The following is a 15,712-nucleotide window of genomic DNA, read 5'->3' as shown; positions in this document are numbered from 1 at the left end:
GAGCCAGAAAAACCCTGAGTATGAAGCCAGGTAGATAGACGATAAAATCATGCACGAGGTTCTTGTCGAAGACCATATATAGACTTCTGAAGTTGACACACATGTATTGAAAGTTGCGGGTGGATGAATCCAAGAGGTTGCTCCATATAAACAGGGTAATATACTAGAATCATGTCATACTAGGGGCCTTTCTAATATATCGAGAAAAACATATCGAGGTAGCAATTGGAAACAAAAAAAGAGATTCATCAAAAGTAACATATCGAGAAATATATATCTGTCTGGTCGAAATATGAAGGCAACGATACTCATGATGCAAATTACTAATAACCAAGGAAAATACTTGTTGAGAGCGAGAGTTTAACTTATGTTTAGAGTAAGGTCGTAGCCAAGGAAAACATGCGTAACCAAAGATACGGAGGAAGGAGTAATCTGGAGAACGATTATAAAGTATTTCCAATGGACACTTGTTTTGAAGTAGTGTAATGGGTAAACGATTGATAAGGTAGACCACGGTTTGGACGACGTCATCCCAAAATTTAAGTGGAACTAAGGCATGATTAAGAAGAACTAAGTCAGTTTCAACCATATGACGTTGTTTTCTTTCAACGGATCCATTTTGTTCAGGAGTTTGGGGATAAGAGACTCGATGGAGAATGTCAGAAGAAGTAAGATGACGATGAAGCACTTGGTATTCTCCTCCTCAATCAGAATGAAGGGAGAGTATTTTACGATCAAAATATCGTTCAACATGCTTTTGAAAACGATAAAAAATATCAAAAAGATTATATTTTCTTTTCATAAGAAAAATCCAAGTGAACTTGCTAAAGTTATCAATAAAAATAATATAGTAAAGAAACCCCTGATTAGAAAGAATAGGAGCAGGACCCCATACATCAGAGTGAATAATTTCTAAAGGAAAACTATAGTTGCGAGTAGAGGAAACAAAAGGTAGTTTATGAGATCGCTTTCATACAAGCTTCACATAAATGAGATGATAACGCTAAAGAAGTTGGTAAATCAAAACGATTAATAATATTCTGAACAGGACGTAGAGATGGATGGCCAAGACACACATGCCATGAGAATTTATCAGTGCGTTCTCCAACAAAGGTTTTGAGAGAGGTGGGTTGAAGATGATAAAGACCATTTTTAGTGTCCCCTTGGAGTAGAATAGTTCCTATTGGGGGATCCTTCATAAGACAATGATTAGAATGAAATTCAAAAAATACATTATTATCAAGAGCAAATTGATAGACAAAAAGTAAATTTTTATTAATAGAAGGAACACGAAGAGTGTTGTACATGCGAAAAGTACGATCATATAAATGAAAGGATGTGTTTCCAATGTGAGCAGTTTGCAAACCTAAGTCATTGCCTATTTGTAGCATGTCAGATCCATGATAAGGTGAAGCTTCTATAAGAATATTATACTCTGGTGTAACATGATGAGTTGCTCCAGAATCCGGATGACATCCTAGGATTTCAGGAACTGATGTCATTGCATTAGGAGGGATAGCAAATGAAAATGCTCCATAATTAGATGATTGAGTATTAGATTGCCAAGATGAGGGAGAGGGTCGACTTGATGATACAGGTCCTCCTCGAAAATTTGAATTATATCTTTTATAATAATTTTGAACATAATGACCATAATTGAAGCAAATCTGACAACATCCTCGACCTCTACCTCGATCTCGACCTCGGCCTCGGAAACCTCCAAACTGATTGTATTGACCATATTAGGGAGGAGGCTGATTATGTTGATCAGGTTGTGGAGCCTTGCTAAGCATGTGTGCCGATAAAGATAGAGAATCTGACATCCTTTGAGATTGTATTTGTAGAAGCCTTTCATGAGAGGATAACATACCATGAAGAGTTTCAAGTGACACTTGATCCATGCGAGTCATCATGCTAGGAACAAAGCTATCATATTGAGGACCTAAACCTGCAAGAACATGCATTAATAGTTCTGAATCAGAGACTGGATGTCCAATTGTAGCTAGGTTATTGGCAATGACCTTGACTGATTACATATAGTCATTGATGGAGGCATCTCCTCGTTGTACAGACTGTAATTGTAGACGAAGCTGGAGAACTCGTGCTTGAGAGTGAGATGCAAAAGAATGATCAAGAGCTTCTCAAACCTAGCGCGAAGTGTTGAACCCAACGAGCATAAGAAATATAGACTTAGTAATTGATGAAATTAACCAAGTCAAGACTAATTGATCATTTTTAAACCAAATAGTATAGGATGAATCATCTTTTTGAGGTGGGGATAAACTACCATCAACATGACCAAGTAAATCATGAACACAAAGTAAAGGAAGAAATTATAATTTCCATAGTAAATAATTATCATGGTCAAGTTTAAGGGAGAAAGAAAGAACCATAGAAATTAAAAAAGTATTTTGTGATAATGAAGAGATTTCAATAGACTCGAGAGAAGACATTTTTTTTCTTTTTTCTTTTGTTTTCTCGATTTTTTTTCGCTTTTTTCTCTCTTTTTTTTTTCCTTTTTTTTAAGAAAATGCCAAACGGAGGAGGGAAAAAAATAAAAAAAAATGGTTACTGTAGTTGTTGAAATTCCCAAGGTTGCCGCACAAAATTGGCAACAATGGACGTTGGCGATGAGACTGCAAGATGTTGGTGATGAGACTGCAAGATGTTGCTGACTAATATTGTAGAAATCTGGTGCTGAAATTGAGGTGTTGGAAGAGGAATTAAAGAAGGAAGAAGCTAAATTTTGAAGGAAGATAAGGAAAAGGAAGGATCATGGCTTTGATACCATGTAGAAAATAATAGGTAAAGAAAAGAAATAATATAAAAATTTTTTGATTATCTTATTACTAAAATCAATTGTTTATTTATACAAATTGTTCAAAATAATAATGGAAAGATTAAATAAGATATACAATCATAAACATAGTAATATATTAGATTTGTAAATATTATTTTTACTATTTGATTCATGTTGATCTTGATTATGTGTCCAAATATAATAAATTTTAATTAATTAAAATTAATTAAAAATTATTTTCATTATTGTCATTAGTGTAACGTATACAATTGATTTTAGACACTACCTAAAGGTTGCCTGTCAATCTGTATGTAGTTGAAAGAGCTCTGTTTGGCTTAGATGTCACTTTATCATTGCTTACAATCCAATAAGGCATGCCTTGTGTATTATTCAATCATTTATTTTCCATACATTCAGCAAGTTACAATATTGCAGTGGCCTTGAAGAGAAAACCCAATCATTTTCGAACCTTTGAACCACTTGCATGTCTCCTCAGCCACCGGCATGACTAACGGTGTGGCCATCATGTCTTTTTAAAAAAAAACAAAGGAGTTGCCATTGTGATTTGATGACGGTCAAAAAAAGTCAGAGTTGCTTAATGATCCAACAAATGTGATCACTTCATCAATACGATAAAGGCAATGCATATTTGCTAGCCATTCAGATTGATCAGGAGTCTAACGGATGGCTCCCATGCAATCAAGAAAGGAAAGGAAATTGATGTTTCTTGCTTCAACTGCACTCTAAAAGTCAGCCCGACCAAACTAGTTATCAAGTCAACCAGTACAAAATCCAAAAGTATTATTTAATGCACCATATCGACCACCTAATCAACGGAACATGGTCCTATATATACACACACAACACAGACACTCTTCAGATTCATCCGAAGAAAGAATTAATTGAAGAAATTCACATATGGAGTACAGTGTTCAGGCTTGGTTGATTGCCCTGACCACTCTCGTGTCATTGTCCCAATTTTCATTTGGCAGCATTACGAGGCACTACAAGTTTGATGTCTGTTTAATTTCTCTAGCTAGAGCTTCATGAACTGTGGTTAAAGTTAGACTTGTAAGTTAATTGCTCTTGTTCCTTCATTCGTAGGTAAGGTTGCAGAATGTGACACGGCTCTGCAACACCAGGAGCATTCCGACGGTGAACGGGAAGTTCCCCGGACCAGTGATCACTGCGAGAGAAGGAGACCGTCTCCTTGTAAAAGTGACCAACCATATTAAGCACAACGTCACATTTCACTGGTAATTGATCATGTAGTATATATATATATATATAAATTTCTGGCTCTGACTGATCGAGAGATCGATGATTACGTTGTAGGCACGGAGTGCGGCAGCTGCGAACTGGGTGGTACGATGGACCGGCGTACGTGACGCAGTGTCCTATACAAATTGGGCAAAGCTTCGTGTATAATTTCACAGTCGCGGGGCAAAGAGGCACCCTGTTCTGGCATGCGCATATCTCGTGGATGAGGGCCACCCTTTACGGCCCCATCATCATCCTCCCCGAGATTGGAATGCCTTACCCATTCCCCAAACCCGACAAGGAAATCCCCGTCGTCTTTGGTAATGAATTCAATTCGTCGATCGGCGATTTTAACTTGTGATCATATTCGTCTCACATATATATGCATGCAGGAGAGTGGTTTAACTCGGACCCTGAGGCCATCATTGCCCAAGCTCTGCAAACCGGAGGAGGTGCAAATGTCTCCGATGCTTACGCCATTAACGGTCTCCCTGGTCCCTTGTACAATTGCTCAAAGAAAGGTGCGCGAGGTGATTAATTACTAGCTAGCTAGAGCTAGGTTTGTGCTTTGATTTGGGATACAGAATTGATTATTTTGGTTGAAGCAGATACTTTCAAGCTGAAGTTGAAAGCTGGGAAGACGTACCTTCTCCGTATGATCAACGCTGCACTCAACGACGAGCTTTTCTTCAGCGTGGCCAACCACACTCTCACCGTCGTTGACGTCGACGCCGTCTACGTGAAGCCCTTCGACGCCGACGTCGTCCACATTGCGCCGGGGCAGACCACCAACGTCCTCCTCCGCGCCAAGCCGCGTCCTCCTGCCGCCACGTTCCTCATGGCCGCCCGTCCGTACGCCACCGGCCGGCTCGGCACCTTCGACAACACCACCGTCGCGGGCTTGCTTGAGTACGACCAGTCACCGGATGCGCAGGCGGGACACATCAAGAGCGTCCCGCTGCTGCGCCCGAGCCTCCCGCCGATGAACGACACGTCGTACGCAGCCAACTACACCGGCAAGCTCCGCAGCCTGGCGAGCGAGCAGTACCCGGCGCGGGTGCCGCTTGCGGTGGACCGGCGGTTCTTCTTCACGGTAGGACTCGGCACGAGCCCCTGCCCCTGGAACCATACCTGCCAGGGACCCAACGGAACCAAGTTCGCTGCGTCAGTGAACAACGTCTCGTTCGCGCTTCCGACGACGGAGGCAATGCTACAGGCCCACTACTTCGGAAGGTCCACCGGGGTCTACACGGCGGACTTCCCCAGCAACCCGCCGTTCCCGTTCAACTACACGGGTACTCCGCTCAACAACACCTTCGTCGCTGGAGGCACCAAGGTGTCAGTGCTGCCGTTCAACGCGAGCGTGGAGCTGGTGATGCAGGGCACGAGCATACAGGGGACGGAGAGCCACCCTTTGCACCTCCACGGCTTCAATTCTTTCGTCGTCGGCACCGGGTTCGGCAACTACGACCCGGTCAACGATCCGGCCCAGTTCAATTTGCTCGACCCTGTCGAGAGGAACACCGTCGGCGTGCCGGCCGGCGGGTGGGTCGCCATCAGATTCCTTGCTGATAATCCAGGTGACTAGATCCCAATTTATACCAAAATAACACGATTTGGATAGTATTTTTCTTTAAAAAAAATAAATAATGTTTGCATGATTTAGGAGTTTGGTTCATGCACTGTCACCTGGAGGTCCACATGAGCTGGGGATTAAGGATGGCTTGGGTGGTCAACGACGGGCCGCTACCAGGGCAGAAACTGATTCCTCCGCCGCTGGATCTGCCAACGTGTTGACCAAGATTGCACCCTGACATGCTCTCTGGTCTTGGTGTTGAAGCTGTGTTTTCGGGGTGCCTTTTTGGTTGACCTTTTGTTGACTGAAATGCTTTCTTCAGATTTGTCTACTTCCGATAGATCAGATTCAACTCACCTATAATTTTGGACTTCTAAATTGTTACTGTTGTTGCACCTCCAAATTGAGCTTTTGGTCAAACTGCTCCTTTGCAGTTATATATTTTTGTCCACGAGGGATATTTATTTTTCGACATTTTATTATTGAACCGCTTAAATAAATTTTAGTATTATTTAAATCATGTTTCTAATTTTTTTAAATATTTAAATCATGTATCTTTCCTCTATTTAGATAGTTTTAGTTTAATTCAAAATTGATTAATTGACTCATAAAATTCTACAAAATCAATGTATTTATGTTTAGGATATAAATTTAATAACATAAATTTAAAGCAGCGAATATGATAATAATACTTACTAATTAACACCAACAAATTTTTAAAGTTTCTCTGATTCAAAATCACTTAATTAATACCAATAAATTTTAAGACTTTCTCTTATTCAAAAAATATTAGACTTTTAAATTTTCGAAAGATATAGATCCATTCGTAGTTTTATCTAAATTTGACTAATAAATTTAAAAAAAATCTAAATCACTTCAAAAGAAAAATTAATATAGTTCTAAAAGTCTTTTTAATGTATCTATATTCTCAAATCTAAATTTGATAACATAAATTAATTAAGAATAATAAATTTTTAAATTTATAAAGATTCGATAAAATTTATCATAAAGTTATTATAAGATATAAAATAATGATGCTCACTAACAAACATCACTAATAAATTCTTATGACTCCCCTAATTTTAAAATATCAAATAATTTTTTTTTTGAAAGCGAATGAGCTCCAAAATTGACTTACAAAATTTTGAATCATTTTAATGTTGGTAATGGAACATGCAGACGTGGGGTTGTCCATGATACGCACGTTACCCACATATAGTAAGGAAAATTATTATTATACCCTTAGGGGATTCTCATTGTATATATGCGTCTAAGTCATTCAATGAAAGAGAAAAAGAAAAAAAAAAGGACAGAGAGACAAGAAGAATGTCCAAGTAAGATAAGAGATTTGGTTCATGGATTTGTAAAGGGCTTTCCGATTTTGTCATCACTCTTCCGACAACAAGCAAGCACAAAATTTATTCTTTGACTTCAAGAGATTGCTTCGCTTCAGGAAATCACTGTAAGTTTTTACCGTTTAAAAATTTTGGTATTCTTTATTTTCATGCTTTAGTATTTATATTGGTATTAGAACATATTAGATTCTAAATGCATGATATTTGTCACGACTGCAGTAATACGTCGCTTAGAAATCATGACTTCGTGTCAGTAATTTCCTCTCGAGCCAGAAATGGCTCGCGAACGATCATCGTGTGAACCAGCGATCGAATCGCACTCCTACGGCTATGTTGCGTGTAGTTGTGTTGCATATCACCAACCATGTCGGACAACTAGCAACCGACATCCAATGCCGGAAATGACTGGCGACTGCTGCTGACTACATGTTTATCATATAGAAATGATCGTAAATACCTAGGACCAAGTTGGGAGGATAGGCCTAGGCGTCCATGGCCTGCCAATGCTAGAAACGGCACCGAAAGGCTGATGGTTGGTGGTCGTACCAAGCAACCACACCGTTGTTGCACTGCATAGCGCAGAAGAAGTGGAGTCGACTGTTGGATGTTGAGGAGACGAAGGGGCACCATTTCCCCTTCATTTCTCTCATTGCTACAAACGCCTCTCTTTGCTGCAAAAGCCAAGGAAACAAAGGGACATCTTTTCCCCTTTGTCTTCCTCAATCTTCTTATATATGGTACGTCCAAGCCATGAGAAGAGAGGCAAGAGCATAAGGAAAGTGAGAGGCGACAGTGATCAGTGTGCGTCGAGCAAAGGAGAACATCTAAGAGGCAAGGGATTTGGCTCGTGAACATTGAAACACTTTTCGGTTACCCGTGATCGTGCTTCAACAATAGTGACGTCCAGCGGTTCTTCTTCAATCTCTTCGGGAGATCACTGTGAGTTATTTATAGTTTAATTTTTGTTCTTCATTTCATGCTCTCAAAGATACAACAATGGTATCAGAGCTTTTTTTTTTTTGAAAGCATGAATTTCAATGCGCGGAACTGAGAAATTGCGACATTGTGATTTCACTCGATTTCTGTAAGAATCGGCATCCTGAAGTCGTGATTACCACCGGCTACATGGAAATCGTGTAGTCCTCGGCGGCATAAATCATGGCAGAGGAGCATCGACAGCCGTTTTCAGATACCTGTGCAAGTCGACCGCGAGAAGCTTGCGTTTATCGCGAGAAGAAGATGAACAGTGCATAGTTTGTTTTGTTTTAATCGATTGCTCAATCGATTCAATTATTTGAATCGATTGATAAGGAATTGAATCAATTCAATTATTTGAATCCATTGATAAGGAATTGAATCGATTCAATTCCCGGCACAGTGAATCCTGTGTTTAATCGATTCTTCAATCGATTGAAAAAAAATGCAATGAACAGTATTTTTAACGAAGCACGGTAAAAGAAATAAAAAAATTCTTTTCATGTGTATGTGCTGATTTAGAATTTAATTAAATATATTTATTAATTACATGCATATAAAAATGTATTATTAATTAATATATATATATTTAATTAAATTTTGGTTTAATTAAATGAAAATTGAACAAACCTAACTTGTCCAATCAAATCCAGATCTGGTTTAAATTATTAGTTTATTTAAGAAGACCAGTTTGATTCAATAATACCTAAATCTGATTCAAATTATTTGTTGGTTTAACCAGTTCAGTTTATTATTGAATTAATTGGGATCATTTTGATTACACAAGCTGGGTTGACCAAATATGATCAGATTAGTTCTAATGTGTCATATTTGACCAAAAAGATTAGATTTGTTCTAATGGATTGGACTTAATCCAATGGGCATTGGATTGATCAAATGGACCTGAATTTGATCAATAAGTCTGAATTGACTCAAATGGGCTTAAACAATAACAGAACATAGGTCAGAAATCCCTGCCAAATTAGATTAATTATAATGAGGACAATAGACTGAGCTTAAGATCCGGATTCCTGATTGACCGATACAATGTCAGTCACATGAGACACCCCAAATAAAGAAAATTTGTTTTTCTTAATTGCTTGTGTATTCTGTATATATTTATTCTATATGTGGGAATTGAATTTGACCGATTTTTATTACTGGTCTGTCGGTTTTGTACTGACATCATGATTTTCAATTCCAGAACAATATACACGATGAATGGTCGCTATGAACGACAACATGAGCTATGGGAGGAGATCAAGAAGTTGGAATATGACCCGGATCACATAGTCGGTAGGCTTATTGGTCGGCTCGATTGGCTGTTTTGGAATCTAGAGCAAGAAGGGTATCCAGTCCAAGACAAAGAAAGAAGATGGGCTCTAGTTTATTCATTGTCGGAACATCTTAGGCAGATAGCATTCCAACTTTGGGATGATTCTGAATGGCACATCTCATATTCAGAGATGTGCAGACAATTACTTCATTTGGAATGAGATCCTGAACAATCTGAAGAGGATCTAGATCCCGAAGATATGGACCTTGAAGAATCTGAGGAAGATCCGAAAATGGATCCTCAAGATTTTGAGAAGGATCCAAATCCCGCAGAATCTGAGGATGATCCAGGAATGAACCTCAAAGAATTTGAATAGGATCCAGAAATGGATCCTGAAGATTTTGAGGAGGATCCAGAGATGGATCCCGAGGAGGATGTAGAGATGGATCCCAAAGAATCCGAGGAGGATCCTCAAGAGTGTGTAGAAGATCCAGAAATGGATATAATGGATATATCTGAGGCTGATCCTCCCATCATAGAGTCCGAGATAAACGGGATATAATTGCCCACTTCTCTAGCATTTATCCTAGTGAAAGTCGTGCTAGCTTATCTATGGTACTAATGTTCTGTTCACTGTCGTTATGTACGAACAGTGTTAGCTCATTTAGTTTTTAAGTCATGTAATAATTTCTGTCGTTATTCACAGACAGAGTTATGATAAATAAACAGTTATGTTATATGTTAACTAACTTACTCATGATTAGTTCATGTGAATATGATTAGTTCATATATCCATATGATTAGTTCATATGACAAATGATTAGTTCATTTTAATAATGATTCGTTCATTTTAATAATGATTCGTTCATTAGATGGGATGTGTGTAATATAATTGATCAATGTTGATTAGATTATAACATACAAATGATGAGTGGAAACAAAGTTATCACTTGATTTTATAAACTAATTCTAATTTACATTGAGTCAATAAATAATTACACATATATGAACTACACTGAAATAATAAATAATGTGTTTATTTATGTAGATTATGGCAACTAAAAGCATCATAGCTGAACTCAATAAGAGAAAGAAATTATATGGGATAACTACAAAATCTGATACCTCAAGATACAATACATTCTTGAGGAACAAGAAGTTCTAGAGGTTGTAAATCTATTCATGGAAGAACCAACTGATGGTTCTACAGCACAACACAGACGTGACCTTGATGCCTATAAGGCATGGAAAAGGAAGGACTTCATTGCTAAGGGAATATTAATTAGTTCAATGGTGGATGACCTGGTATGTGAGTATGAGCCATTACCATCGGCTCATGCTGTCTGGGTAGCCGTTAGAGAAAAGTACAGTGGAGTAAGTCTCAGTAAACTCCGTCAGCTAACAATTAAGTTTGATAGCTATAAAAAATGCTCGAATGTTACCATGGCTCGACGTCTCAAAGAGATGGGTAACATGATTCGAGAGCTTAATACTGCTGGTCATGCGTTGACCGATGAACAACAAGTTCAGGCAGTTATCTATTCTTGTCATAATTCTTGAGAAACGATGAAACAGAATATGACCCACAGTGAGAGTATTAAGACTTTCACTGATGTCTCACACCATGTAGAACTTGAGACGGAAAGGATTGAATCCGCAAGGATTTCTGGTCAAGCTTTTGTAGCTGAAGGTTTTGGTTCCAAGAATAAGAAAAAATGGTTTAAGAAAGGAAAGAGAAAAGAAAAGGAGGCTAGTGTTGTTGCTGTTAATAACCAAATCAAGAAGAAAGGAAAGAAATATGGACAAAAATCTACGAGCAAGTTGACCTACTTCAATTGTGGCAAGAATGGTCATTTTGCTCGGGATTGTATTAAGCCTAAAAAGGTAGATACATCTCAATCTTCTTTCCATGAGTATCATGTTGCAAGTACAGTGTTGTTAGCTGATTCATATCCTTTGTGGATTGTAGATTCAGGAGCAACGAACCACGTAGCACGTGATTGAGCTACATATGTGGAGTATCATCGGGTACCAGCTGGCAACAAATGGATATGTGTAGAAAATAATGCAAGAATTGAAGTCAAAGGAATTGACACTTGCAAGCTCAACCTACATGGTGGGCATACCCTATTTCTACATGATGTCCTGTATGCTCCTGAGATTCGACCGAATTTGATTTCCGTAATTTGTCTTTTTGATTTAGGTTATTATGTGAATTTTTATAGTCATTGTGTGGAACTTCGAATTAACTCTGTGTTAATTGGGCATGGTTATGTAACAAATGATTTTATGGTTCTTGATGTAGAACCAAATAATAATGATGGTTGTTTTTCAAACATTGCTCTTACTAGTAATATTGATGTTAATGATGAAATTTGGCATGCTAGGCTAGGACATATAGGACAAGAACAAATGAATAGATTAGCTAAGGAGGGCCTTTTAGGCACTCATGCTAAGATTAACTTGTCTATATGTAAGCATTGTTTTGCTGGAAAGACGACTAGGAAACCATTTGGTAAGGCTATTAGGGCTGAATCACCATTGCAATTAATTTATTCGGATATTTGTGGTCCAATGAATATGAAGGCTAGAAATGGGAGTTCTTATTTCATTACATTTATTGATGACTTCACACGTTTTGGTCATGTGTATTTGATTTCTCACAAATCTGAAGCATTAGATTGCTTTATTCGTTACTTGAATGAAGTTGAGAATCAATTGGAACGTAAGATTAAAACCTTGTGCACTGACCGTGGTGGTGAATATTTGTCTGATCAGTTTAAGACAATATATAATGAGAAAGGAATTATTAGACAGCTAACTATCCCTGGAACTCCACAGCAAAATGGGATTGCTGAAAGAAGAAATAGGACTCTTCTTGAAATGGTTAGGTCTATGATGGCGCAGACTAATTTGCCAATCTCCTATTGGGGAGATACATTATTAGTTGCGGCCTATATACTTAACAAAGTGCCTTCAAAGTCAGTTCCATCTATCCCACATGAACGTTGGGCAGGCAGAAAGTTGGATTTAAGTAATCTGAGACATTGGGGGTCAGCTATCTTCATTCATGATAAGACTCATGAGCATGGAAAATTAGGACCCAGAGGTAAGAAGTGTATCTTTATAAGGTATTCTGAGACTTCTAAGGGTTATGTTTTTATTGGTGAGCAACAAGATGGAACCATCTCTGAAATAGAGTTAAGAGATACTACTTTTCTTGAAACTAAGTTCCCAATACGAGGTGAAGTTGATAAGACAATTCCTCTATATGAGATAGAAGAGGAGGATAATGTTCCTTTATCAGCAAATCAGGAGATGACTGAATCTAGTCAACCTAGTGGGAGTAATTTGTCACTGAATGAGTCAGTTTTGTTGATACAGTCTGACCTGGATGTTGTTTTGATGTTGACACGGATTTAAGTTTGTATCAGATATTAATTAAACTCAGACTGATTGATGATCAAGGTTGATCATGACGAGAGGAAAAGTCCAAGTACGGATACTTGGCACGCTAGGTCAGAGAGGGCTCGATAACTCGTTCTCTGGACCGGACGAAGTCGGAGAGGGCTGCTCCTGACTAGGTCGAGAGGGCTCGTAGCTCGTTCTCGGACGAAAGTCGGAGAGGGCTCGGCTCGTTCTCCTGACTAGGTCGAGAGGGCTCGTAGCTCGTTCTCGACCGGACGGTCGGAGAGGGCTCGGCTCCGTCCGGACTGTCGAGTCGAGAGGGCTTGGTAGCTCGTTCTTTGGACCAGGAAGACGTTAGGGTTTAGGGCTGGGAGGCTCTAAAACTAACACAAGGACATTGGATCGGTCTGTTGACCGATCCAGTGATACTCTGGTTGTCTGGATCGGTCGACAGACCGATCCAGTGATATATGAGTCACCTGATCGGTCTCGTGACCGATCAATGACCACACAGAAAGTCTCTGTGGGTTATCTGATCGGTCTGGGGACCGATCAGTAACCATAATGGGTTATCTGATCGGTCTACAGACCGATCAGAAAGAAGCGATCAGAAAGACGCTGGGACTCAAAGCGATAGGGGGATCGGTCTGTGGACCGATCCACCCATAGGCTGATCGGTCCACAGACCGATCAGACTCTTCCCAGACCGATCAGGATGAGTCCTGATCGGTCCAGAGAGCTATGGATCGGTCTGTTGACCGATCCACAACATGTCGTTTGTTTCTGCTGCTTCTCTGATATTTCTGATTCACTTCTGATTCACCTGATCAAATCATCTGCTGTGAGATTTTTAAGTTACAGGTTGCAGGTATCGTGCCATTGGTTAATTTCAAATGAAGCTCCATCAGAAGAATAAGAACAAGTGCCCTTTATGCTGTATTTCACTGCAAGTGATGCAATTCGGGCTTCAACGTTCACTGGCCGCGATCAGTTGGACTCTTGCTCATTGGTTCGAGCTCAGAGACACCAGTGAAGACCATGGATGGTATTGGTGTGAGTTCAGAGAACCAGATGAGAAGCAAGAGTAATTGGCGACACCTGAGTTGGTTGCAGCGATTTGACACAGGTGACAGCGATTCGGGACAATGAGAAAGCAGAATAAGAAGAAGGAAGAAGAGAGGTTCGCTAAGGTTCTGGAAAAACTCTCTGTCGATCAAGAGGCTGTGTGTGTTGTTGAGCTCTTGGCTGATTCCTTCTGTCTTTGCATTTTTGCTTCGTGGCTGTAAGTTCATCTGTTCAATCCTTTAGCCACTGAACTCTGTAAGTAATTGTGCTTCACTTTCAAATCTATTTTGTGATCTTTGTGGAGAGGTTACTCCACCGAGAAGGAGAAGCATTTTGCCGGAATTTGTCCGGGGTGTGATCTACCGAACGATCAAGGGATCGTCCACCTTACGGACACGCCGAGGAGTAGGGGCAAGTTATCCCTGAACCTCGTACATACTTTGTAAGCTGTGGGTTGTGCTTCTTTCCTTGCATCAGTTTTATTTTTGTTTATTTCCGTTGTGCTAACAAGCTTTTGTGAGGAATTGATTGAGTTTTTAGTGGAGGCTATTCACACCCCCCCTCTCTAGCCATCCCAAGATCCTAACAAGTGGTATCAGAGCAAGACACTCTTCATCCGGATTAACACCCTAAAGAGCAAGAAGATGGCTATGAAGGAAGGTTTTAGTACCAATCGCCCACCCTACTTCGATGGAGCAGATTTTCAATATTGGAAAAGTCGTATGGAGTATTATCTCAAGACCGACATCTCCATGTGGTTCTCGGTCAAGGAAGGTTTCACACCTCCAAAGGATGAAGAAGGTAAGGAACTAGAGTCATTGAGGTGGTCCGCTGAGCAAACTCGCAAAGGACAAGCCGATGCCAAGGCGGTGGTCACACTACAATGTGGAATAGCCAAAGATCAGCTTGTCAAGGTAGGTCCATTCGTGAGTGCAAAGGATTTGTGGAACAAACTCATCGAGCTCCAAGAAGGAACTCGAGACTCTCGGATCGCCAAGAGAGACTTGTTCCTAAACCAACTACAAAATCTCACCATGAAGGAGAACGAAACGGTAAGTGAACTACACGGAAGGTTCAAGGAGATCATCAATGGTCTTCATTCTGTGGATGAACGCGTAGAAAATCGTGATCTTGTAAGGTACACTCTCAAAGCTTTTCCAAGGAATGCCTTGTGGTCATCTATGGTAGATGCCTACAAGGTCTCCAAGGACCTCTCAATTGTTAAGTTAGATGAATTCTTTTGTGAAATGGAACTTCATGAGCTTGCTAACAAGGGTCAAAAAGAGAAAGGTATTGCTTTAGTTGTAGGAGAAAAGAGCAAGGATGGAAGGAGGAAGAAAGAAAAGAAGAAGGAGAAAGAAATTCCTACATCCTCATCCTCCTCCGAGTCCGATGATGAAGGTGAATCATCATCAAGCGAGATGGCCAACTTCGTGAGAAGAATCATGAGAAGGAGCCGAAGATACAAAGGGAAAGGTAAGTCTATTGATCAAAATATTGATAAGACTAATGTTACTTGTTATGAGTGTAGCAAGAAAGGACACTATCAGAGCGAGTGTCCGAAACTCAAGAAGAAGGAAGAAAGGGCCAAGAAGAAGAAAGCTCTCAAAGCTTCTAGGGATGAATCCTCCTCAAGCTCATCGGAGGAAGAGAAGGAGAAAAGCACTCGTCAATTAGCGCTCATGGCAAGGGAGGAATCAGACTCCGGAAGTGATACATCAACCACGGCTTCATCATCTTCGGATGATGAAGATGTAACTTCTCCACATTTAGAAAAATGCTATAAGACTATTGCTCATTTATCTACACTGCTTAAGAAATCAAAAACTGAAATCAAATTATTAAAAGAAGAAGTAGAACACTTGAAGACTCTTAGGGAAGATGAGGTTGATGACCTTCATCAAGAGCTTCTTGAGGATGAAAATAATGCCCTAAAGAGTGAAGTTGAGAAACTCAAGAAAATGCTTGAGAAATTCTCAACTAGCTCTAAGACCTTA

At 39.7% G+C, this 15,712-nt stretch overlaps 1 protein-coding gene across 1 annotated transcript; it reads left to right on the top strand.

Annotated features, from left to right (window-relative positions):
* Positions 1-3,696: 3,696 nt before the first annotated feature.
* On the top strand, positions 3,697-5,870 carry LOC122053733 (laccase-10-like). The gene is made up of 6 exons (XM_042615710.1): positions 3,697-3,817; positions 3,905-4,056; positions 4,136-4,380; positions 4,453-4,581; positions 4,669-5,640; positions 5,727-5,870. The coding sequence occupies exons 1-6, from the start codon at positions 3,719-3,721 to the stop codon at positions 5,855-5,857; spliced, it is 1,728 nt and encodes a 575-aa protein (XP_042471644.1). The 5' UTR covers positions 3,697-3,718; the 3' UTR covers positions 5,858-5,870.
* Positions 5,871-15,712: the final 9,842 nt, after the last annotated feature.

This window comes from Zingiber officinale, chromosome 3A (genome assembly GCF_018446385.1).
Source record: "Zingiber officinale cultivar Zhangliang chromosome 3A, Zo_v1.1, whole genome shotgun sequence".
NCBI classification, from domain to species: domain Eukaryota; kingdom Viridiplantae; phylum Streptophyta; class Magnoliopsida; order Zingiberales; family Zingiberaceae; genus Zingiber; species Zingiber officinale.
This window is presented reverse-complemented; position numbering and strand designations above follow the sequence as displayed.

Bases quoted from the DNA above. Each gene is read 5' to 3' on its own strand.
- LOC122053733 (XM_042615710.1), top strand. From the start codon at position 3,719: ATGGAGTACAGTGTTCAGGCTTGGTTGATTGCCCTGACCACTCTCGTG. The intron at 3,818-3,904 runs GTCTGTTTAATT...CTTCATTCGTAG, and splicing joins CGAGGCACTACAAGTTTGAT to GTAAGGTTGCAGAATGTGAC. The intron at 4,381-4,452 runs GTAATGAATTCA...ATATGCATGCAG, and splicing joins GGAAATCCCCGTCGTCTTTG to GAGAGTGGTTTAACTCGGAC.